The sequence below is a fragment of the Mesoplodon bidens genome, assembly GCF_964165515.1.
Source record: "Mesoplodon bidens genome assembly, chromosome: 15".
Classification (NCBI taxonomy): Eukaryota; Metazoa; Chordata; class Mammalia; order Artiodactyla; family Ziphiidae; genus Mesoplodon; species Mesoplodon bidens.
In genome coordinates this window covers 23,138,938-23,163,473 of record NC_138171.1, presented here as the reverse complement: position 1 = coordinate 23,163,473, position 24,536 = coordinate 23,138,938, and the positions used below count along the sequence as shown (strand labels likewise).

The 24,536-nt window shown below is 51.9% G+C and overlaps 1 protein-coding gene across 7 annotated transcripts in view; it reads left to right on the top strand.

The window, feature by feature from the left end:
• The window catches only part of DLGAP4 (DLG associated protein 4), a gene marked incomplete at its 5' end in the record, with an annotated part of 92,393 nt that overhangs the window by 11,156 nt on the left and 56,701 nt on the right, over window positions 1-24,536 (top strand). For 3 of the 7 annotated variants that reach the window (XM_081257373.1, XM_081257372.1, XM_081257374.1), the window contains one exon: window positions 1,729-1,969. In XM_081257373.1, coding sequence (XP_081113499.1) covers window positions 1,729-1,969 — 241 coding nt within the window. The other 4 variants (XM_081257376.1, XM_081257379.1, XM_081257378.1 and 1 more) reach the window with 3 other exon arrangements.

Here is a 24,536-nt window from a genome sequence, read left to right as displayed (position 1 = left end):
CCGGGAATGAAACTCTGGCAGTCTAGCTCCAGAGGTGGGCCATTACCGTGCAGTCCCTAATCAAGGCCTCATCGCCCTTGGCAATCACAGGGGCCTCTCTCAATATACCTCAGGTTGCAGCTTTGGAGGATAAACACCTATCTCTTTGATACCCTCTCCAAGTGAATTTTGGGTATGTCACATGGCCTACGTTTTAATTTATCAGTGCTGTCTGATAGAATTTTCTGTGATGATTGGAGGTGTTCTATAATCCATGCTGTCCAATAAGGTAACATGAGCAAGTGAAATGTGGCTAGTGTGACTAAGGAACTGAATTTTGTTTAATTAATTTAAACCTAAATAGCCAGGCATGGTTAGTTGCTACCATATTGAACAGAGCAAATTTAGACCTTTCCAAACATATACTCCAAATTGGGTGATGATCAGGGATTCCCTGGCAGTCCAGTGTTCAGGACTCCGCGCTCTCACTGCCGAGGGCCCGGGTTCAATCCCTGGTCGGGGAACTAAGATACCCCAAGCTGTGCGGTGCAGCCAGAAAAAAAATTGGGTGATGATCCATTCAGTCATTTTACCTGATGCAGTGCCAGACGAGTCCACAGGCATTCTATTCCATTTAGATAGGGAAACACTGATCCAGGGGATAGTGCTGGCCTGCCTGAGGTCACACAGCCAGGTCCAGGGCACAGTGGCCCCATATCCAGCTTCATCTTTTCCTCCACATGGTGCTCAGTCAACTTTTGCCCCATCCCGTGTAGCCCAGGTGTCTTCCCGGACCCCCACCCAGTGTCCATCTTTAGCCAGCTGACTCCTCAGCTTATACTCTGTGATCCCCAGGTACCAAGATGGCCTGAGACATGGGTCAGACAGACCCTTCCAGAACCATTGGAGAGTGTATGTATGGTGAGCCCCCTCTACACTCACACCCCCAGCTGCAGATTTGTAGGATCTTGTTTCTAGAGGGACACTTAGAAACCATCCAGATGAGGTTGAACTAGACGTGAGATGGCAAATAGCATATATACCTCCATTCTCCATACTGTCCATGGCAGATGTGACTAATCAGTCCTCACTGCCACTACCCTCATTCCAGTATTATTTTCTCTCACCAGACTATTGCATCAGCTTCATCTCTGGCCTCTGCCTCCATTCCAGACCCTATATCCCACATCCATTCTGTATACCAGGGCTAGATTAACCTTCCTTAAATATACATTTGGAGTATTGATTCTGCTACTTCTTCACTGGGTACAACTGGCAAGTATCTTCCCCTCAGTAGCCCTCAGTTTCTTTGCTTGTAAAAATGAAGGAATTGGACCATAAGATGGTAAATATGTAACACACCTACTGCCACCTCCCCATTCCAACCTTCAGGGCAGACGTTACTGATTATAGCCTTCTTTCTGGCTGAATTCACATATGACCTCAAAATCTATTAGTTAATCCTTCTGGACACACAAGATATAACCTAGCTAACATCCTAGAAAGTATGTTTACTAGTTTCTCCTCCATTGTAGAGATGGGAAAATTGAGGCCCAAAGAGGTGAGAGAGTCTGTATATTTCTTAAGGGCTCCATCTGCCCGTCCCGTGTCCTGAGTGAGACGGGAGCAGGAGGGTGGGCCGAGGTGAGGCCCCACAGACTCCAGCTCTGCAGCTGAGCTGACCACCAAGCACCCCATCCCTCCCCAGTGGGCACAGCCGGCCCCTGATGCCTGCTTTTGCCCTGACAGGTACGGGAGGCAGATCTGAGCGACCAGTACGAGGCAGCCTGCGAGTCGGCCTGCAGTGAAGCAGAGTCGACCGCGGCGGAGGCTCTAGACTTGCCGCTGCCCAGCTACTTCCGCTCCCGCAGCCACAGCTACCTGCGCGCCATCCAGGCGGGCTGCTCGCAGGAGGAGGACAGTGTTTCCCTGCAGTCCCTTTCCCCCCCTCCCAGCACCGGCAGCCTCAGCAATAGTCGCACGCTTCCGAGTGAGTACCGAGATGGGGGACCCCTGGGACCGTTCCTGGTGGACCGGAGGTGGGGAGGAATCCATGGTTGGTGAGCCAGGATTGGAGGGGTGGCTAGCAAAAGTAGGAGGCCTTGGGGCTGGACTTCCCACCAACTGGTGAACTGGAGCTCAAATGGCAGCAGTGGGGTGGGGGTGGGGCTGTCACAGAGGCAGAAGTCAACACTCGGGGTGGGGTGAGGGGGTCGTGAGGGCCGGAGCTTGTGAGATACTTGGTTGCCCCTGACTCTCTAGACCCTGGCTCTTACTGAAGCCCTACTTACCTGTTAGGATTAGTTCAGGTAGGCAAACCTGTGGGGAGGGTGGGCCCCTGCAGGGAAGAGGATGGGATCTGCATTGAGCCTTCTCAAAGGGGTGGGTTTGCAGGTTTCTCTCATATTCACAGTCAGGGACAACCTATCCTTTCTGATACTTGGTCTAAGTTCTCTGACAATAACCCAGGCATGATGAGAGAAAAAGGGGACCCTGTGTCCCAGAGCAAGCCATGACCATCAAGACCCAGGAAGATCATAGCACAATTTCTGGCTTAGTAGAGAGAACCTTCATCTCACTCTGACTAAAGAGTTTTCCTCCCTGAGCCTCAGTTTCCCCATGTGTAAATTGAGGCATAAGCCAGACCCCAGAGAGCTCTTGGGGGAGATGAAATAAGGCTGTGCCTGGAGAGGTTTAGGCGGGCCCTTGCACATGGTAGGAGCTGACAAGTGTAGCTGTTATTACTGGTTCTCAGACTTGACTCTGAGCCTCCTGACAATCAAAGGCATTGAGGTTGGATTCTTGTAGGAAAACCACGTGTTTCAAGCGCTCAGTTGGTGTTTGATATAAGTAACTGAGCCTGAATCTTATGGATATTCTATACACAAGAAACCAGCTTGTTGACTGAATGAACTGCAAAGGCAGGGGGCAGAGCAAGAAGCCACTTTGTGTCACTATTGCCTTTCAAATTGTGGCTGGTATCTGGGCAGATCCCCGAGCTTTTCCAGTCATTTTGAGACCTTAAGGAACAGTCTCATTTTCAGGTCTTGAGAGTCTGGTCTCGTTTCAAAACATCAGTCTCATCTACTTCAGACCTCACGCACCTGCAGCTAGGGCCTGACTGGGCTCAGAAGCCCACAGTGGGGAGCTGGGCGTGGTGGTCAGTGTCTTCTCTGTCCCTTGTTCATCAGTGGCCATTTCTGGTTCCTCCCGTGGGAGGGGAAGGTCGCTATGTTGTCTGGCATCAGGAGTATCTGTGTGACACATGCCACTTGCTAGCTCTTTCTCTTAGGTGGTGCTTTCAGAGTTTCTCCTATCTTGCAGGGGCCTTGTGGTGTCTTCTTTCCTAGCATGGGCAATCCCCCTCTAGGCCACTGCTGCTTATTCTGCCTCAGCTTCTCCAACCAGTGGTCCCCCTCCTCCGCACTCAGCCTCTGTTTGCCAGGGGACCTGGCCCTGCCAGGCAGGCATCTCGGGCAGACTCCTCTGATGACGACTCCAGCCGTACTGTCTCCCTCAGCTCCCGCTTCACCCACGTGAAAACGAGGCCTGTGCCTTGCAGAACTCTGAAAGTATAGGCTGGTCTGCTACAGCCTTCCTTCTAGACCTGCTGTCACAGCTAAGCCTGCCAGCCTCTCCACATTAGAAGTCTCCAAAGCAGGTGTCGGGGGCCAGTTTCTTTGGCCTCCAAATCCAGGGTATCCCTGCCAGGCTCTCCCAGGCACTCTGTTACAGTCTTATAAGAGTCTCAGGTAAAGGATCAGATTCCCCACGTCATCAGGCCCAAGGAAAGTTCTCTAAGCAGGAGGTGGGCCTGGAGAATCAGATAGCACGTCAACAATTTTCTTCAAATAAACCTTCACTCACCAATCTCCCCCGACCCCAGTCACTCATGAATGGACTGAAGATGGGTGGTAGGCTACACGTCCCAGAACCGTCTGGGTCCCTGTATTGGTCAGCTATTGCTACAAGAGTGCTGCAAAGCAAACAACTACAAAATCAATGTAACAACAAGTAACGTTTATTTCTTGCTCCCAAGTTTGTGGATCAGCTAGAATGGCTCTGTTCCACGTGTTTCTCACCCTCCTCCTGGGACCAAAGTGTCCTCCTGGGAGCAGTGGCTTTAGCAGGGCATGTTCTTCTCATGTTGATGGCAGAAGCACAGAGAGCAAGCCTAAGTACACAGGTACATTTCAAGGTCCCTGCTTGCATAATATCTGCTAAAATCCTATTAGTTAGAGGAAGTCATAGCTCAGAAACAAGGGACGGGGAACTCTCCTCCCACCGTGTGGACAGAGGAAGGGGTGAAGAATCAGGGTCAGTAATTCAGTTTACTGTGGTCCACGTTCTTGGCCACATTGATTTGTGTCCCTCTCACAGAAAATACCCTTATCCCAAAGATCCTGAAAAGACTCATCAATCATAACATCAGGATCTCATGGTACACCTGAAACGAATATAATATTGTAAATCAACTCTCCTTGAGTAATAAATAAATACATAAATACATGCATACATACATACATACATACATTTTTTAAAAAGGAAAAAAATATCTCATGATCTGTGTCAGATAGGGATGTGCCTCCTCTTGATCAAGCAACCTAAAATCTAAAATTAAAAAAAAAAAGATATCTACCTCCCACCTCCCAACCCCCCCCACACACACACCCAGCATACATTGGTAAAATAGGACTGCAGTCCACACTCCAGTTCAGAAAGAGGGAGAAGGGGTTCAGAGACTTACTGATCCATGGCCATTCTGAAGTCCTTCTGGGCAGATGTTGGGCAAATACTCTGGGAAAGGGAATGTCTCTTGACTAGGCCCAAGCTCTACGCTCTGGGGTCGATTCCCTAAGCCATGGTTTTCCGTAGCTCTTGGCTCTGCTCTCTGAAAGCCCTTCCTTTTCCATTAGCCTTGTTGGCCACGTCTAAAGAAAGCACTGGAGAATAGGCCTTTGGGCAGCCAAAGAGCCTTCTTTGTCTGCTTCCTGCCTGAAGAAAGTTAGGGACCCAGTGGTCTTTTTACATCTTGAGTGGTCTCAGTCCCTTGAGCCTAAGCTGATCATAGTTTTGGCCACATACCTCCCTCAAACACTTTATGGGTTTTCTGTGTATTTGATTCCACTTAACCCCATGTACCAAAAAGCACACCCACAATTATTTTTGAGTCACGTCAGTCTCTCTCAACTCAATTATGATGACTTTGGGTGCATCAGGCTTCTGTGGGGCCATGCTCTTAAGCTTTCTAGAAGCTCTTTTGAGCAGCTGAGAGCATCTACTGAATGGTACCTTATTATTTTAGAGTATTAATAAAAGATGCTGTAACCACATCCTCGAGTGGATCTGACCCGCACGCTGTATCTTAAGGCCATGACCTTGGTCTGATCTTTGTCCCCAGGCTGTATATTAATTTGAAACTGATTTACTGGCTGGAGAAGCTGGAGTTGACTGATCTCTTGTCCAACTCAGCGACTTCTGGGCTCTCTGTATTCCCTCTAAACACTCCCTGTGACACTCCCTGTTTCTTTTATGAATTCCTCTTTCTTCTAAGTCCTTATCAAATTCAGCCCAAAGGAGCCAGCTCTTGCTTTCAACATTTTACCTGGAAACTCTCTTGCCCAAATCCATTGGTTCTCTTCAAGTTACTGTAGATTGACAGTTTTACCAAGCATTTTGTCTCTGCAGAGTATGGGTTGGGTAACCTTTTTTCAAGCCTCCTCTAACAGTTTGCTCACTGCTCAGCACTTGGTCCCAGAGCCAATGCTACATATTTTTGTTTTTGTTGCTTATACACGCCACTCTTGGTACCAATTTCTGTATCTATCAACTATTATCACAATAATGCCGTGTAACAAACAAGCACATCTAATTTCAGAGGCACACAATAATGCGCATTTGTTCTCATTCATGAGTTTTTTGGTTGTCTGGTTCTGCTCTGCATGTCCTATATTCTCCTCCTGGAACCAAAGCACACTCCTGGAATCAGTGCCCTAGCCAAGGCATGTACTTCTCATGGTGGTGGCAGAAGTATAAGAGGGCAAATCCCATGGTACAAGCTCATTTCAAGTCTCTGTGTCACACCTGTGAACATCTGGTTGGTCAAAGCAAGTCACATGAGCCCAAAGCCAAGGTCCAGGGAAATACACTCAACCTTTTGTGGGAGAAACTGCAGTTACATTGCAAAGGGCATGAACACGGGGAAGGGTTGAGAATCGAGGCCAAATATTCAATAATGAATAATCCAGCATTTCTGGCTTTAAATGTAGGGATGTGGGGCTCCAATTATTCTCAGTTTGGGGGCTTAAGCCCAAACCAGGATACTCAAGAAAGTACTGGTAGCAACATCTGACACCTACCCAGACATGTGTGCACATATATACCTACTTATGGACATATATTCTGTACCCTTAGACCTCTCTCTCTGAAAACATATAAAAACACATGCACACTGATATTCTCACATGCACAAACATACACCTAATCTCTACATACAGTTGCACATGCTCTCATATATGTGTGTGTCTCCTTCAAGGCTCATGCCACCTCCACACCTGTGAGGAAATCATGCCCCTAACAGACTGGAGCCACCAAAACAATTCCCCCTACCCCATGTTTCCCCACTCAGCCCTCCTTCCAGGTCTCCATAGTGACCACTACATACGTGCTCCTCTCTCCTCCAACCCCTGATCCCCTCATGCTCAGCAGGTAAACTCACCTGCCTTGCAGGGAAAACCAAAGCCACCAGATTTTTCAGACCTGTGCCCAGAGCTGCAGTTGGTCCCTACAGTACCTTAGTGCTGGGTTAGGAAAGACACTTAACTGTCATCTATTGGAAAATTATTATGATGCACAATTTTTATTCGAATAATGTCCTTTACTGCCATCTGCTGCAGATGTGTCATAATAAATATACAATTCGATTATGTCTGTGTTGTGAACAGCACCCCCCTTATACGTGGCACCCTTCATCAGTGTAAAGCTTGCACCACCATCTATGGCATTCTGGCCCGTAACCACCTCCCTCCTCACAGACACACCCCACCACCCACAGGTACACCCTCCCTCAGACACTGTCTCCCTGCAGGGGTCGCCCCTGCTCAGAAGGCTGCCCCCTGTCCTCAGCATATGTCTCCAAGAAGTGAGCAGTCTGGGGCCTGTCCCCCACCTAGGGCTGTTCTGAGCCCCCAGTCGCTGAGGGGCATGAAAGCTCTTTGTCACCCTCACACGGGCACATATGCTCTCAGGCCATATGCCAGCAGGTGGGTGGATGTGGAGGCCACTTACTGAGATGGTGAGAGCCTGGGAGGGGCGGGCCCCTCCGGAGTGGCCCTGGGCAGGGCATGGAGCTTGCCCACCCCCCCACCCGCTTGCTGGGGGCTGGCCAGCTTCCCAGCTGTCAGCACCCCCTCTGTCCCTCCCCTTCTCTGATCCAGATTCCACATTCCAGAAATAGCTCTGGCAGGTGACTGGCAGGCAGGGTCGGCCCCAGCCGGGATGGCGGGGGGGGGGGGGGGGGGGGGAAACAGAAGCTTCGCTACATACACATGCCCCTCCCCAGCCAAAGGACCTACCTGGGAGGGCCCACGGGGGTGCCATTACCCCCTCAGTCTGCCCCATCCTGCCCCCTCTCTCTCCACTTCTGAGAAAGAAAAGAAAGAACAGAGAACGCGCTCGTCCCACTCCTCCCTTCTCCGACGCTGCCCATCCCCCATTAGCGCTCATTCTCCTCTTCTCCCTCCCTTTCTTCCAGCTTCCCCTCCCCTCCATCATCTTAGCCTTCTGTCTGCCTGTCACCCTCAGCCCCGTTTCTCACCCCGCCCCCAGCCTCTCTCCCTTTCTTTCTTCTCAATTTCTGGCCCTTCTCCCTCCCCAGCCTCCCTTTCTGTGTCTCTCCCACTCACTCTGACTCACAAGGGAGGCTGTGACAACACCTAGGAGCGGTGGCTGCTGGGTGGTACCTGCCACCTACCCCTGCCCCGCACCAACTGCATTCCCCGCAGCTGCACATGGGTACACATGTGTACACGCGCACATGTGCACACGCGCACATGTGCACACACCTGGAGTCACTCTCTGGCAGTGCTTGGGATAGGTTTCTGGACTGGGAAACACCCTTGCTCCTTGCTCAGGGGCCCTGAGTTCTAGATTCAGCTGTGCTGTGTCACTCTGGGTGGGTCCTGACCCCTCCCTGCGCCTCAAATTCTCCATCTATGTTGTGAGGCTTGGGTTTGGGGACCCCCAAACACCTCCTATCTGAGTCACAATGCTCTGTCCTCCCTTCTTTGTCCCCTCTCCCCTCCCCCAGAACTCTCCCAGTTTCTTCTCTGATTTACTCTCTCCTCCATAGACACAGGAAGGGAGGCTGACAAAATTCCAGTAAGCAGCCAACCTTCCAGGCAGCCTTGTCCCCCAAGCCCTTTCCCAGGCCTAACCCTCCACAATCTCCGGTTATTACACTACAGGTTCCTTTCAGGTTGGACAGTCCAATCCCCAGAATATCAGGGCTGAGAGGAACCTGAAAGACCATCATGTCCAGAGATGCAAATAGACTTCAACTCACATGTCATCTCTGATCCCTGGAGCTCAGGACTGAGATTGGGTTAAGCAGAGAAATGTGCCACCATCGATTAGTGATGGCTGCTTTGTCCAGGAATGTTGCACTTATCTGACGTTCCTTATTTAGCCCAGTTAAACACACACACACACATATACACGTTTACAGATATTTTACAAAGAAACTGTAGCCTAGAGGAGGTGAGTGTCAAGTCAGGGTCACCCGGTTAGAAGGTCAAGGAGCTGTTTCCCACCTCGGTCTGCCTGGCTTGAGTTCCCCATTATCCTGTGTTGGGGGGGCCATCCAAGGTCCTGGTAAAGAGATGCAGTGTGGTCACAGGAGTTTCAGGGAGAATTATCTGGCCACATGGGCAGGATGGATTGGAAGCTGTGCAGTGGTCCAGGCAAGGCACAGTGAGGCCTGGGCAGGGGCCATAGAGTCAGAGAGTAATGGGAGGGTCCAGGAGGCCTTCCTAGAGTGAGTGATGAGGAGCCAGAATTCCCACCTCCTGAAATAGGCACCTCTCCACAGAGGGCACTGGGCAGAAGGTGGGCTTCCTCCCACAGCCCCACCCAGCCGTGGACCAGGAAGTTCCTGGTTAACTGAGTTACTCTCCTAAGTCCCATTTTTAGGCAGACCCACTGAGCCTTCTGGGGGAAATAGTGATTGGGCTTAAGAACTGGTGGGCAGGCTGGGAACCCCAGCTTTGAGATTCTTGAACAAGAATAATTCCTTACTCAGGGGTAGAGAGGTCAGGCCAAAGGAGGAGAGACTAAGGTGCTTAAGTTGAATCTCGGAGGCCCTGAGGCCATGGTTAAGGCCAAGAGCCTTGCAGTGAGGCAGCCCTTTCATTGAATAGATGCTTACTGATCACCTCAGTGGGCCAGGCTCTGCTCTAGGCACCAGGGACACATCAGTGAACAAAAGGGAAACCTCTGCCTTCATAGAGACTACATACTTTTGGGGGGGGGCATATGGGGGGAGGCAGACAAAACAATAAGCATAAATAACTCAAATAAGTATATGGTTTATTGGCAAGTAGTGTAGGGCAAGGAGTACTGGGAGTGCCAGCAGCAGGAGAAGGGTGCTGCAGCATAAACAGGGTACCACGATAGAACTCATTGAGACAGATGTTTGAGCAAGCACTTGAAGGAAGTGAGGGAAGGAGTAGTGCTGGGGAGGTACTCCAGGCAGGGAGAAGAGTGGTACAAAGGCCCTGAGGCAGGAGGGTGCCTAGTGCATTGGAGGAGGAGCAGGGCTGGTGTGGTTGGGATGGAGCAAGACAGAGTCAGGCATGTGCTTTGGGGCTTCCTGAATTTTCCTAAGTAATCAATCTAAAGATAAAGACTAAGTGAATGGTATAGGTGTAGCATAGTGACTGTGAGAAGGGCAAAGTAAGCTAATATTTTCAAAGTGCTTAGTACAGTGCCTGGCATCAAAAAAAGGCTCAATAGCCCTCAGTTGCTTTTGTTACTGTTATACCTTTATGCAAGACAGTGGTATTGGAAAGACTGTATCATCTTCTTGAGTAAGATGCTTTTTTAAAAAAATTAATTTTGTAATTTATATTTTTGGTTGCGTTGGGTCTTCGTTGCTGCGCGTGGGCTAGAGAAACTAGTTGTGGCGAGCGGGGGCTACTCTTCGTTGCGGTGTGCGGGCTTCTCACTGTGGCGGCTTCTCTTGTGGAGCACGGGCTCTAGAAGCATGGGCTTCAGTAGATGGGGCACGCGGGCTCAGTAGTTGTTGCACATGGGCTTAGTTGCTCCGCAGCATGTGGGATCTTCCCCAACCAGGGATTGAACCTGTGTTCCCTGCACTGGCAGGCAGATCGTTAACCACTGCGCCACCAGGGAAGTCCCTTGAGTAAGATTCTTTTCTCCACTTTACATTTGGAAAAGAGCTGGAGAAGGGAAGGGACTTGCCTAGGTCACCCAGCAAGGCAGGTGGGGGAGCAGAAGCTGGATCTGCAGGTAGGCGCAGATGAGGGATGAGACCCCAAGGACCAGGACTGTGAGTAAGGGGACTCGCAGGGGAGAAGTGGGGAACTGGGAAGGCCATGAGCCGTGAAGGGAGTGACTTATTAATTTAGGCAGCTCCTACTGCACTTGGCTCTCCAAGGCATCCTGGATGTGATGGTTTTTACTACGGAGGAAACGAAGGCTTAGGAGGTTGAATGAGTATCTTGTCCAAGGTCACACAGCCCTCCGGAGGCTGAGCAGGGATTCTAACCCAACCCGGAGGACCTCAGGTGAGCAGAGCAAAGCGAGGATGGAGTAGAGAGGACAACCAGAAACACTTAGGACGTACAGTCGATAGTACCTGGGGGGCTAATTTGACCACACAGAGATGAGAAGACCACCTCGGACTGCTTGTTCTGAGCCTCAGTTTCTCCCGGGAACAACGAGGTGACGCCACGGTAAACTGGTGCAGACTCTCCTAGTCCCTCTCTCGTCAGGGAGCATGCGTCTGGTTCCAGCTGGAACCGGTTTGGTGGGGGCGGCTAGAGGGGCGGAGTCCCCCGTGCCTAGGCATGCGCGTGCTGACGTGGGCGCGCGCTCCCTCTCGGGGTCGGGCGGCCTGGGCGTAGGCTGGACTGAGCGCCCCGCGCGCTTGCGCACCCGCCCCTCCGCGCGCGCTACGGCCACGTGCCGAGAGGGCTGCGCGCGCCCCCGCTCGTCCCGGGAGTCCCGAGCGACGAGCGCGCGCGTGACGTGAGGGGCGGGGCGGGGCGGGGCCGGCGTGGGGCTTTAACCCAGAGGCCCCGCCCCTCGGGCTTACAAAACCGGAGCCTCGGGCCGGGCCGCGTGAGGGAGGAGGGTGAGTGCCCGCCGCTGGCCGCAGCTGCCGCCAGCCCGTCCGTCACTTCGTCGGTCTGTCCGGTCCACGTCGTCGCCGCCGCCTCCTCAGCCCGGACGCCTGGGGCCCGCCCAGCGCCGCCCGGAGCAGCCGCGGCCCCGCGAGGAGACGGGCGCCGCCCCCGCCCGGCCCTGCCCTGCCCCCGCCCTCCTCCCCTTCTGTCCGTCCGTCCGTCCGTTCCCCCGCCCGCTCGCGCTTCCGTCCTTCTGTCCGGCCACCAGCCCTCGGGCCCGTAGCCCCGCTCCGCCCGCTTTGTCTCTCCCTGGCTCGCTGTCTCTTTGTCTCTGCCCTCGCGCTGCCTCCCAGCCCCTCCCTCGCTCCCCGATCTCGGGTCCCCCTCAAGGCGCTCGTCTCATCCCTCAGAGCCTCCCCCCCCTCTGAGCGCCCCTCATCTTTGGGGACTTTTTTTCAGAACACCTTCCACATTCCCCCAAGGCTCTCCTTTGAGCTTCCCGCACATCCCTTGAGGGTCCTCCCTTCCATCTGTCCCCCCAAATCCCGGGGGTCTTGCCTCCTCTTAGCCCTCATTTCTTCAGGGTTTTCCCTCTTTTGGTGTCCCCCGTATACGCTGATACCTCCTGATCCCTTGGGGTCTCTCCTTGGGACCCCCAAAGCTCCCCAGCTCCCAGACTTCAGCGCCCCTCCCTGCCTTCCCTTGGTTTGTCCCCTGTCGCTGTCTCTCCTTGTTCTCTCTCGGGCCTCCGCGCTCCTCATTCCTCTGGGTCGGGGGCCCCTGCTTTGCTCTCCCTGCCTCACTCTGCCCCCGCATCTGTCTTGCTGGTGTCACCACTCGATGTCTCTTGCGCTGCAGACCCCCTTTTAAGGCGACTCCTTTGCCAGGGCTCTTGCCGCTCCCCCTTGCTTTCTCTACCCCGGTCCCCTGTCTCCCCTTCTCTCTGCTCCTGTGTCTCTCCCTCTCCCCTTTTCTGTCTTTGCCGGTCTCTGGGTCTCTGACCCCCATCCGGCCCTCATGGCTTTGTGTCTGGAGCTCTTGAAGCAATGTGAGTGGTGGGGTGTCCGGGTCTGGCTGGAGTCCGCCCGCAGGCTGGCCGCGGCCGAGGCTCCATGGGGTTGGCGCTGGGGCGAGGGCTGGCGCTGGGGCAGGAGGCTCTGGGGCCTCCCCACAAAGGGGGCAAGGAGGGAGGGGCCAGGCTGTCTGGCAGAGGTGGGAGTGGGGAGCCTTCCTGCTCTGAGGCTTCTGCTTTAGTTGCTTGTGTGTGTGGACGGTGCCACGGGCTGGGCATCCCTGCCCGCTTGGCCCTGCATGGCCTGGCATTTTGTGATTGCTTGTGGGCAGGCCTGGGCTATTTTGGAGCCAGCAGGATGTGATATCACTTGGGCGTTTATTTAGACCCGATTGGGGGTGGGGACTGCGTTCTTGCCAACTTGAGTAATCAAATTTTGCAGGGGGGTGGTGCGGCCTCCTAGGCAACTGGGCTGTAAGGTTTGTGGCCAGAACTTTGCCAGCCACCAGACTGGGCAGGTGAACCAGGGTCTGTGCTGCCTTGGTCTTGCTGAGACTGTCAATCAGGGTGAGGGGAGAGAGGGGTTGTTTTTAACCTGACCACCCTTGAGGATTGGGTTTGGTGGTCTAAGACCTCTGCGGCCAGCCTCAAGCTGTGTGACCTTGAATGAGACCTTCAACCTTTCCAAGTCTCAGTTTCTCCATCTGTAAAAAGGGAATAATTATGGCAGCCTCACAAGGTTGTCGTGACAATCAAATGAAATATCTGTAAAGACACTTCGGGAACTGTCAGCCTGTCCTTAAACTGAGCCTCACAGAGGGAAAGCAGCTTGCCCGGGGCACACAGGCTAGTTCATGGCAGAGTTGGGACAGGGATCCAGGCCTGGGACTCCCCAGCCCAGAGTTCTTTACCCTCCCCCCCACTCCATTGCCACCTGGTTGTTCAGAAATGCACCTGCCCTTCCAATAGGGCAGGGGGCAGGCTGCCCCTTTTTATGCCCCCATTCCTGGTTGCTCTTTGCCAGTTTGTAAAGATAGGTGGGTGTGCCCAGCTGGATGTCTGTGCGGGAGACAGTTGGATTTTCCATGTTCCATCCCATTGTTGTTTAAGGGTGGGCCCTGCTTGGCCAGTGGCACTTGGGAATAAAGTCTGTCAGTTTGTAGTTGTGAGCCCCACCTGCTTTTCCAGCTTCCTGTAGAGTGGGGGAACAAAGGCTCCAGCTGAGAGATGCTCCACAGACAGCTAGGGTCTGCTGTCAAGGAGCCTCAGATGTCCCAGAACTTTGGAGCAGGAGATAAGATCAGCTATTGTAGCCCCCTCGTCTTACAGACAGGGTCCAGAGAGACCAGGGACCCACAGAGGATTTCAGCCAGGACTCCTGTGTCCTCTGCCGTAGCACTGCCTCTGAGGAGGTTGCTCTCTGGCTGGTGTCACCTGCCCACTGGTGTATAATGACAATTTCCAACATCCGTTGACCTTTTACTGTGGGCCCTGAGCTTGACACGCTACACAGACTACTTGCAGCAGGGAGGAGAAAGGGCTTGGTCTCTGGCCTGAAAGTGGAGGGAATCAGGGTTGTGGTCACCACATCTTACCTCTCAGGGAGGCTACTTTCGCCTGGGCTTCAGCTTCCTTATCTGTAAAGTGGGAATGATAATCCTTGTCCTAAGGCTGATTCTGAAATCATGGAATCCCTAAAGAAATTCTGTGAGGCAGAATGCCAAGGTTCTATTCTCGGCTCTGATGCTAAGATGCTGTGTGACTTCAGACAAGTGTCTTCCTCTGTCTGTATTTTTCCTTCGAAAAAATGAGGAAGCTGGTTGTTGTGCTCTCTTAGGTGCTTCCGGCCCTGACATTTGAGGATTTTAAGGTAACTGAAATGCCACCTATTTGCACCTACATCTCATTTCACCTGTTAAAAAAGTGTGCTTGATCACAAAATAAGAGGCAGAATGTGTTGAGTGCTGCCAGATGTGCGCTGATAATGTGCTGTGGGGTTTCATCGGAGACATATCTTGTCCGGGCAAAGGGATCAAAAAGGCTTCCAGAAGGAGGCAGTGCTTGAGCTGGGCCCCTATACCAGACATGTTCTGCCTCTTATACAAACTGTTCCAGAGAAAGAGTTCGGGTTTTCGGGCCGTAGACACCTGGTCTTAGTTGGTCTGCATCACTCGCTGCCTGTGTAATCTTGGGCTAGTTACTTTCTTTGAGCTTCAGTTTCCTCGTCTGGACGCAAGATAATCATAATTACACTGCAGGGTTGTGAGGATTAAGTGAGATTCTACATTAAAACATAACTGGTACACAGTAGGCGTTTAGTAAATGTGAACTTTCACCTCCAGATAATATCTGGATCCCTTTTTGCTGTGTGGGAACAAGGCAGAGGCCCAGCCTCTCCCTCTACACGCTGTGGCTGGGGTTCAGGTAGCAAGAAAAGCACCTCCTGGCTGTTCTAATATGTAACAGCAGTGATCCTCTAACCTCTCGCTTGCTGTGTGGGACATTGTGTAATCTGCCAGGCTCTTTCCTTTCCATTGTTCCTCACAACAGCCCTGGGAGGAAGTCAGAAGCCTGTGGAGTTCTCCCTGTTTCACGGGTGAATGAAGAATAGGGGCCCAGGGAGGGCTTGCACCCAGGCCTCTTGACTTGGCTCCCCCTGCAACCCACAGCGTTGCTCCACATTTATTGCTGCTGCCCGGTAGTCTACCGCTCGGGCTGCCTTCTCTGGATCCGGCGTCTGTTCTGCAAGGAGGGTTTGTTTGGCATTTCCCCAGCCTCTGAGCTCATCTCAAATTTAAATGGGACTAGCTTGAGGTTGGGTGGGGACTGAGTCACCACCTTCCCTGGCTTTCTCATCCTGAGCAGCAGCCAGACACACCCAGAGGGCCACTGCCTTAGACCTGCTGGTTGTAGACCCTGCACACAACAGGCTTTCCTCCCAGAAGCTCGGATGGCTCAGGAATGTCTCCCTCTGGGCTCTCAGGGGAAGGCGGCAGTGGTGGCTCCATATGTATTTCTTCACCTCAGGGATCTGGAAGCACAAGCCACACTGAGCTGTTGTTGCCTGGCCTCTCCTGCTCCAAGCCTTTATTTGTCTGTACTCTCCCCCATGGTGCCGTCTCTTCCCTTTGAGGCCCACATTGTCAAATGCCACCTCTTCCAGGAAGTCTCTGATTGCTGCCCCTGGAGTCAGACTGTGAATTCGGTCCCAGGTCCATACTTGCTGAAAGTGTGACCTTGGAGATCACTTTACCTCTCTGTGCCTCAGTTTCCTCATATATAAAAATTAGGCTCCTCATCTTTACAAAGTTCAGGTTCCTGAGCTCTATCCCCAAAGATTCTCATTTGGCAGGTCTGGGGGCAGGAATCAGCTTTTTAAACCAGCCCTCTGGAGGAGTCTGATGCTGAAAGCCTGTGGGCCGCACTCTGGGTAAAGCTGAACTGAGAGTTTCTTGGGTTGGTGTCACAGTTTGGCTTGTCCCTGCTGTGTGACCTTGGATTGATCGACTTTCTGCACCTCAGTTTTCTTCCCTGTCAGACTGGGATGGAAATGCCTTCCTCACAGATTGCTCTGAGGATGCAGACTCGTGTCGTAAAGGCCCCTCAAGAAATGGGAACCTGTCTGCTACACTGCCGTTCACTGGGTGTCGGGGACTGTGCTAAGCACTTTCTGGCATTATCCCACTGCACTATTGCAACAATCCTATGATACAGGTCCCAATATTATCCCCATTTTACAGGTGAGGAGACTGGCCCCTCAATCATGGTCTTTGTTTCAGGCAGGATTGGTTGTTTCCAGAAGCAGATTACCCTTCCCCTGCGCAGTCCCAGCAGCAGACCCTGTCAGACCTGGCCAGGGTGAGGGCTGTGGAATTGAACATCTGGGCAGGAATGCAATCCAGTCGTCAACAGGAATTTAATGAGGCTATCGAGGTGTGCGGTGTGAGTGCCTCTCAGGTTCCCAGGTTTCCCCGTCCTGGCTGTGGCTGCCTCGCCTCCCTCAGCCTGTGTTGGAATCAGCTGATTCCTCACCCACCCACTCCTGGGAACCAGGGCTACCTTAAAGACAAATAAAATCCATATTCTAGAGCTAAAAGGTTATTGTTTCTTGTCTCACTATAAGAAGCGTGCTAAGGGAGGAAAAGGGACAGGGATGTGCCTCAGATCCCAGAAGAAGACCATGTCAGGGCCAGGTGAGAGCCATAGCGCTGTCTCCCCACCCAGGTCTCCCTCATTTCTCTGTCCCTGGCCTGGGTCACCCTGGGGAGAGCTGGTGCATGGAGGTCTGGTTTGGCCAGTGAATAGGACAAAAGCAAGAAAAGTGGTCCCAAGTGGTTGGAGCTGGACTTGGCTCAGCTTGGAGCTGAACTGGGCTTGGAAAACACTTCCTGTCCAGGGGCCTGCCCTCCCAGCCCTGGGCCAGGCTCCGAGAGGATGGGAGAGATCAGACAGACAGGGCCTCTGCCCCTGGGAACTTAGGATCTGACAAGGGAGACAAGGCCTACAATTATGAGAGACTGTGTGACAGTCTGTAATTAAGCATCTGCTGAAGGAAAGCATCGTCTGAGAAGGAAGAAGTGAGCATGAGCCAGAGGAAACAAGAGCCCTTTTGAGGGGGGCTGGATTCACAGAGGCCGACATTGGGGCTGATGTTCCTGGGAATGGTTTCTGCAGAGGCACAGGTGTGGGGGCTAGACAGGGTAAGTGCATATTATGGAAACAGTGAGTAGACTAGTTTTGCTGATGCATCAGGGCTCGGGGAGGAGCCAGGAGATTGTAGGCAGCATAGAACGTGAGCTGAAGAGCAGAGGCTTTGGAGAGCCATGGAAGGTTTTAGAGCCGGGATGGCACAGCTGGAGGATTTTTTCAAGATGAGTCAGGCTGGGTGAATTGGAATGAATGAAAGTGACAACAGGGAGGAGCTTTGTAGGCAACTCGGAGAAGGGAGAGGGCAGGGTTCGGGTGGGGCCCGTGCGAGTGGGAAGGGCCAGTTGGGGTAGCAGAGGATGTTGTGTTCCCTGAGGAGAGCCTGACTGGGGGGCCTGATGGGCCAGCGGGAAAGATGTTGGGTGTTGCTACTTGGAGCAGGAAGTAACAGTCTGAGCACACTGCTCGCACACCTGCTCTATGCCAGGCTCTGTGCCAGGGCCTCCATGGATGCTCTCATGAAATCCTTACAGCAAGCCCGAGGCAGGTGGACTTAACCGTCCCCATTTTACAGATAAGGAACATGTGGCTCAGACCCAAAGCTGACTGTCTACAAATGCTGGCTCTTCCCACAGTTCAGCTCTGCTGCTTGGAAAGGGACCTCCTACTGTTAGGATCCCAGGAATCTGAGCCTTCTTGCCCCTTGGATTGGGGGCACCTAATACATCCCCTAAAGGCCAGAACCCCCTACTTTCTAAAGACCTGGAAGATTGGGGCTGGGTACCAGCTCAGAATTTCTTCAAGGTGGGAGAGTCAGGGAATTGAGGGGCCTTCACATCAGCAGTTTTACTCGCCAGGCTGTGAGCAGCCTCCAGAGCTGGGCCTCGTGTGTGTCTAGTGCAACAGTGGGCATGTCCGTGACTGGGCCCACTGGGATTCTCAGCCAGCCCCCACCGGAGAGGGTGGGCCCTGGCCCAGCCACAGAGGCAGGGAGGGACTTGTCTGAGGTGCTCTCAGCACAGGAGAGCCAGGTGATGAAGCCTATTTCCCAGGCTGCAGCCAGGGATAGCCACTGGGCAGAGGGAAGGGGAAGGGGACTGGTGCTTAAGAGCGGCTAGCGGGGGAGGCAGCAATGGTTGGCGGCAGTGTGCAGCTAGGAAACTGGTGGCCAGTCATTCTCGGTGTGCCGCCCTGAGCAGGGCCTTGTCCTGGGGTCGTGAGGCCACATGACAGGCACAGCCTCTGTGTTCCGCTCACCCCACTCCTCCCTTGTCTCCAATAAACACCCCCAGGATCCTTCTGCCAGTCTGCTTTGGCAAATTCATACCAAAATCAGGACAAAGGTTTTGATGAGGAATTTTTGTGCTCCTTTGGAACAGACACAGCCTGAGAAATGTTCGGCTATCGGAACAGTGAACTAGACTGACCTGTGCTGTCCCTTTCAATTGTAGCTATTCACTTGATTAATGCTTTACCGTTTGCCAGGTGCTTTCTTGTAAATGTGATCATTCTCATACGTATTCATTCTTTTCATTTCGTTTTTAGCACATTGTTTCTGGATCCTTAATATTTGTGTAGCCTGTTTTTTAATTTCAAAGCACTTACATCTACTTTATCTCAGTAGGTTCTTATACAACCCTAAGAGGATTGCTATTCTTGTCATCATCATTTTCCAGAAAGTGACTCGCCCAGGGTCACTCTGGGATTCACTGGCTGAGCTGTTGTTCACTTATTCAACAAATATTTGTTAAGTGCCTGCTGTGTGCCAGGCGATGAGCTGGCCCTGGGGATACAGTGGCAAGCAGAGCCATCTTAGAGACTTAGCTTCTGACCTCCCAGAGTCCACAGAATCATCAAGGTCTAGCCAGGATCCACCCTAGCGCTCCTGACCCCCATCTTGGGCTCTTTCCACTGCAGACCCCTGGAGTTTGGGCCTGAGGCTTAGATCTAGACTGTTGTAGCCTGTGAGCCTTCAGCCTGGAGCATCACGGTAAAGCAAGCCAAGGCAGCAAGTGTCTGCAAACTGAACTTCAAAAGTGACAGAAGAGGTCTTCGGTAATGACTTAATTATTAACGAGAAGGTGAGGAAGGGCATCTCTACAGAAGGCCATCTGCTCCTCCCCAGGGGGGAGGAAGTCGCGCAAGGGCTGCTGTACCTAAGATCCGGGCCTGAATTTTCTGCAGGCTCCAAATATTTGATTACAGTCTGCACAGGTGTGGAGCCCTGTGGCCATGTGCTAAGCTGGGGACCCTCCTTGCTTCCTTTAATATTAAATGAGATGAAATAAAGGCATATCTTAGGATATCAGTCTGGAAAGGACTCTCCCAGCCCCCTCACTTCCCATGAGTGGGAACCAAGTATTGGAGGGGACGGGATCCCATATTGAGAGAGACATTGTTCTTTCCCTTCCCCTGTCTTACCAGCCTGACTTAATTTCCCCAGTCCTTCCTGTAGGAACCCTCCCCGCTCAGCTGTACCTACTGAGCATTCAAAGCCCTCTTGAAATCCTTCTTATGCCGTAAGGCCAAGTTTTTCTGAGTCTTCCCTGCTACTTTCTGCCCTGCCCAGAGGCCTGTGCTGTCCAGGCTGCCTCCATCTACTGTCAGAGGCTGACCACCTGTTCTGCAAGACTAGACCAGCAGCCCTTGAGGAGACTTCAAAATCCAGGTGTCTGGGCCTTGCCTCCAGGGAGTCTGATGCCTGAGACCTAGAGGGAAGCTTCTTTGGGTACATTTTGCTGGAGTTATTTTTTTATGTGCAGAAATTATGCTTTTATTGAGAAAGCAATACATGTATGTGGTTAAACATTTCAAACTTTGTAGGAGAAAAAAGGGGTCCAGTGAAAAATTAGTCTCTCTCCCACCTAGGCTCCTAGATAATGACTGTGAACAGTCTTGATGTTTCCTTCCAGAGATACTCTGCATACACGGGCAGCTGTGTCAGTACATCCCTTTTTATTACCCACTGCCTGTTGTTCTGTACCTTGTCTTCTTCATACAAGGATGTCTCTGTTGTCGGTATTCCCTGTGGGCACACACATGGCTGTGTGGCAGTCCACTGACAGATAGACCACCCGTTGTTTGTCCAGTCCTCTGCTCAGGGACATTTAGGTGGTTCCCAGCCTTGCTGCTACGAGCAGCGCTGTAGCCAGCACCCTTCCCACCTGGCTGTATACATGTGGGCAAGCATCACTGTAGGAGCCATTCCTTCCTGCAAGTGAAATTGCTCTTTTGAAGAATCTGTGCACCTAAAAGTTTGTTACCTTCTTTTGCATTCTGAAAATCTGTATGTATATATTTTAACATCTTTATTGGAGTATAATTGCTTTACAATGGTGTGTTAGTTTCTGCTTTATAACAAAGTGAATCAGCTATGCATATACATATATCCCCATATCTCTTCCTTCTCGCATCTCCCTCCCTCCCACCCTCCCTCTCTACCCCACCCCTCTAGGTGGTCACAAAGCACGGAGCTGATCTCCCTGTGCTATGCAGCTGCTTCCCACTAGCCATCCATTTTACATTTGGTAATGTATACGTATCCACGCCACTCTCTCACTTCGTCCCAGCTTACCCTTCCCCCTCCCCATGTCCTCAAGTCCATTCTCTACATCTGCGTCTTTATTCCTGTCCTGCCCCTAGGTTCTGAAGAACCTTTTTTTTTTTTCAGATTCCATATATATGTGTTAGCGTACGGTATTTGTTTTTCTCTTTCTGACTTCACTCTGTATTGACAGACTCTAGATCCATCCACCTCACTACAAATAACTCAATTTCGTTTCTTTTTATGGCTGAGTAATATTCCACTGTATATATGTGCCACATCTTCTTTATCCATTCATCTGTCGATGGACACTTAGGTTGCTTCCATGTCCTGGCTATTGTAAATAGAGCTGCAATGAACATTGTGGTACATGACTCTTTTTGAATTATGGTTTTCTCAGGGTATATGCCCAGTAGTGGGATTGCTGGGTCGTAGTGGCTGTATCAATTTACATTCCCACCAACAGTGCAAGAGGGTTCCCTTTTCTCCACACCCTCTCCAGCATTTATTGTTTGTAGATTTTTTGATGATGGCCATTCTGACTGGTGTGAGGTGATACCTCATTGTAGTTTTGATTTGCATTTCTCTAATGATTAGCGATGTTGAGCATCCTTTCATGTGTTTGTTGGCAATCTGTATATCTTCTTTGGAGAAATGTCTGTTTAGGTCTTTTGCCCATTTTTGGATTGGGTTGTTTGTTTTTTTGATATTGAGCTGCATGAGCTGCTTGTAAATTTTGGAGATTAATCCTTTGTCAGTTGCTTCACTTGCAAATATTTTCTCCCATTCTGAAGGTTGTCTTTTTGTCTTGTTTGTGGTTTCCTTTGCTGTGCAAAAGCTTTGAAGTTTCATTAGGTCCCATTTGTTTATTTTTGTTTTTATTTCCATTTCTCTAGGAGGTGGGTCCAAAAGGATCTTGCTGTGATTTATGTCATAGAGTGTTCTGCCTATGTTTTCCTCTAAGAGTTTGATAGTGTCTGGCCTTACATTTAGGTCTTTAATCCATTTTGAGTTTATTTTTGTGTATGGTGTTACAGACTGTTCTAATTTCATTCTTTTACATGTAGCTGTCCAGTTTTCCCAGCACCACTTACTGAAGAGGCTGTGTTTTCTCCATTGTATATTCTTGCCTCCTTTATCAAAAATAAGGTGTAGGGCTTCCCTGGTGGCACAGTGGTTGAGAGTCTGCCTGCTGATGCAGGGGACACGGGTTCGTGCCCCGGTCCGGGAAGATCCCACAGGCTGCGGAGCGGCTGGGCCCGTGAGCCATGGCCGCTGAGCTTGCGCGTCCGGAGCCTGTGCTCTGCAACGGGAGAGGCCACAACGGTGAGAGGCCCGCGTACCACAAAAAAAAAAAAAAAAAAAAAAAAAAAGGTGTATATTTTTTTTTCAGGGCTACTGATTTTTTTTTTAATTTTTTAAAAATTTTATTTATTCATTTTTGGCTGCGTTGGGTCTTCATTGCTGCACAAGGGCTTTTCTCTAGTTGCGACGAGCGGGGACTACTCTTCGTTGCAGTGCGTGGGCTTCTCACCGCGGTGGCTCCTCTTGTTGCAGAGCACAGGCTCTAGGCACACGGGCTTCAGTAGTTGTGGCACACGGGCTCAGTAGTTGTGGCTCACGGGCTTAGTTGCTCCGTGGCATGTGGGATCTTCCCCGACCAGGGCTGGAACCCATGTCCCCTGCATTGGCAGGTGGATTCTTAACCACTGTTCCACCAGGGAAGCCCAAGGTGTATATATTTTTAAAAGCACCTTGCCCCCACCCCTGGATTCAAATTCCTTTCCTTGGTTAAGTACTGACAGTACTAATACAGCCCAGCTGGGAGAGGGGAAGGAGGCTTGCCAGTCTTTGCTCAGAAGCCCTCAGCCAATGAGATCTCTCCAGAGTAAGGTGCAGATGGGAGGAAGTGAGGGATGAAGGGAAGAAATGGGCTGGAGGGACATCAGGAGTGGAGCCAGGACTGGGGGGAGGGGATTCTGTTACAGGTACCTGGGGACCTGTTTGTGACTTGGTCTCCAGGGAGGGATGCCCCCCCACACACACACACACATACACTGTGTCCTCCTTCCTGTGCTTCTCAGGTGTGTGCCGCACCTGCTTGGCAACGGCTGGGCCATTGAGCTCATTCATCCAGCAAATATTTACTGAGCTCCTGAACCCAGTGCTGGCTTGGCCACAATGTCCCTGTGCCTTTCCTAGCCTCAGTTTTCCTCATCTGAGAGGTGGGTAGGCTCATCCCTGCCTCTCTCATGTCACCAGCCTAGAGGAGAGATTTGGTAAACCAGCCAGTGGGTAAACACCATAAAACAGATTACAGTGGTCTTAGCTAGACTGTGCCAGGCACCCTGGGGTCAGCAGAGAGTGAAGTTTGGACCAGTCCCGGGTGGGATGCTGTCTTAGTCCTGGGTCTTAGCAGATGGCCTGGTCGGCCCTCAGGCGGGGAGTTTTCAGGCAGCTGTTGGTGGCTCCTCTTGCTGTGCTAAGACCAGGTCAAGCTCATCCCTGGGGTCTTCCTGAATTTTCTCTGCCCCAGGGGCTGCTCAGGATATAGGAGTTGAGTTGACAGGCTGGGGAGAGGTAGTCAGAGAGACCAGGAAGGTCTCCACACAGCGGCCAGAGTTTGCCTCGTCCTCCAAGCCAACAGGAAGGCCCTTTTGGGTCCCCCTCTGGTCATTTCTGCAGCTCCTTTTTAGTCCTCAGTGGTGGCAGGGATGAGGAAGGGGACGTTCCATCATTTTTCTAATTTAAAATGACACTTTAAAGCACTAGCCGAATTCCTCCCTCCTATTTTATCAATGGAGAGACCGAGGCAGGGGGTTGAGGGCCTCCTCCCACGTTTCCCAGCGAATCAGCAGCCTCACTGGGATGAGAAGCCAGGTGTTCAGGCCTTAACTCTCACCATCTTTCCCACATCGTCCCAGTCTTTAGTTTCACTTTGGGGTTAAAAACCAAAGTGAAAGAAAAAGGTAAAGCAGGAAGCAGCCGCTTCAGACCCAGCCCAGGCTGGGGTGGGCCCTAGGGACCTCACTAGGCCTCACTAGGAGAGGAGCAGGCCTCTTCCCCACCGGCTCCCACCCTTGTTCTGGAGGCCTGGCTGGGGTCGGGGCCGGGTGGGACCCCGCAGGGAGAGGCGCCAGGCTGCAGACCGGCGGTGGCCTTCTGGCTCGGCCTGCCCCTGTGTGGGAGACAGCCAGTTCCACGGGTTCCCCGGTAAAGTCAGCCTCACCTGGGTGTGGCCCCAGGTGGGGAGCTACTGCCTTTGAAATTCCTGTCCTTCTGGGGCAGGGCTGGGCTGGAGGTGGACCTGTGTTGGCCTGGGACATCAACCCTGGCTTCCCGAATCCAGCTTTCACAGAACAGTTCCACTCTCCCTGAAGGTAAGAGCTAACGTCCTGTCTCCACTGAGAAAACTTTTAAACTTTCTGTCACTGTAGGCACTTACCTCACCCCCTGGCGGTTTCTTCTTAAGGACGCAGATGGCCTGAAAGCCTTCTGTCCTGGTTGCAGTCCCAGGGACTTGGAGAGCACAGGGCGTAAGGGAACCGGAGCCGTGCTTCTCCAGTTGATAGGTGGCCTCCGACAAGCTCCTTCCCGGCTCTGAACCTCAATCCCCATTTGTTTCTTGGCAGGAGCTCTAGCTCCTTCTAGCTCTGCTGTTCAGCCGAATAGACTTTGGTCCCCCAGTGAGACCAAAATCTTAACACACGTTTGGTTCGCCTGTGTACTTCAAAGACTAGCCGTTGCCTAACTAGCTGGAGTCTCAAGTTCCCGTTTCTCTGTGCTTTTTCTAAGGAAATTCTCAGCCTTGCCAAAGCAGATAATGGTAGCAATTTTGTTGCTTCAATGAATAGGATTTTCGTCTATCTCTCCTCTGCTCTACATAATCCCAAGGTCCCCAGGCGCAGAGCTGTGTTCGTTCAAGTCCACTCGCTGACGGCACATGCTGAACACACAGTAGGTGATCTGGAAGTTGTGGCTGAGTGAC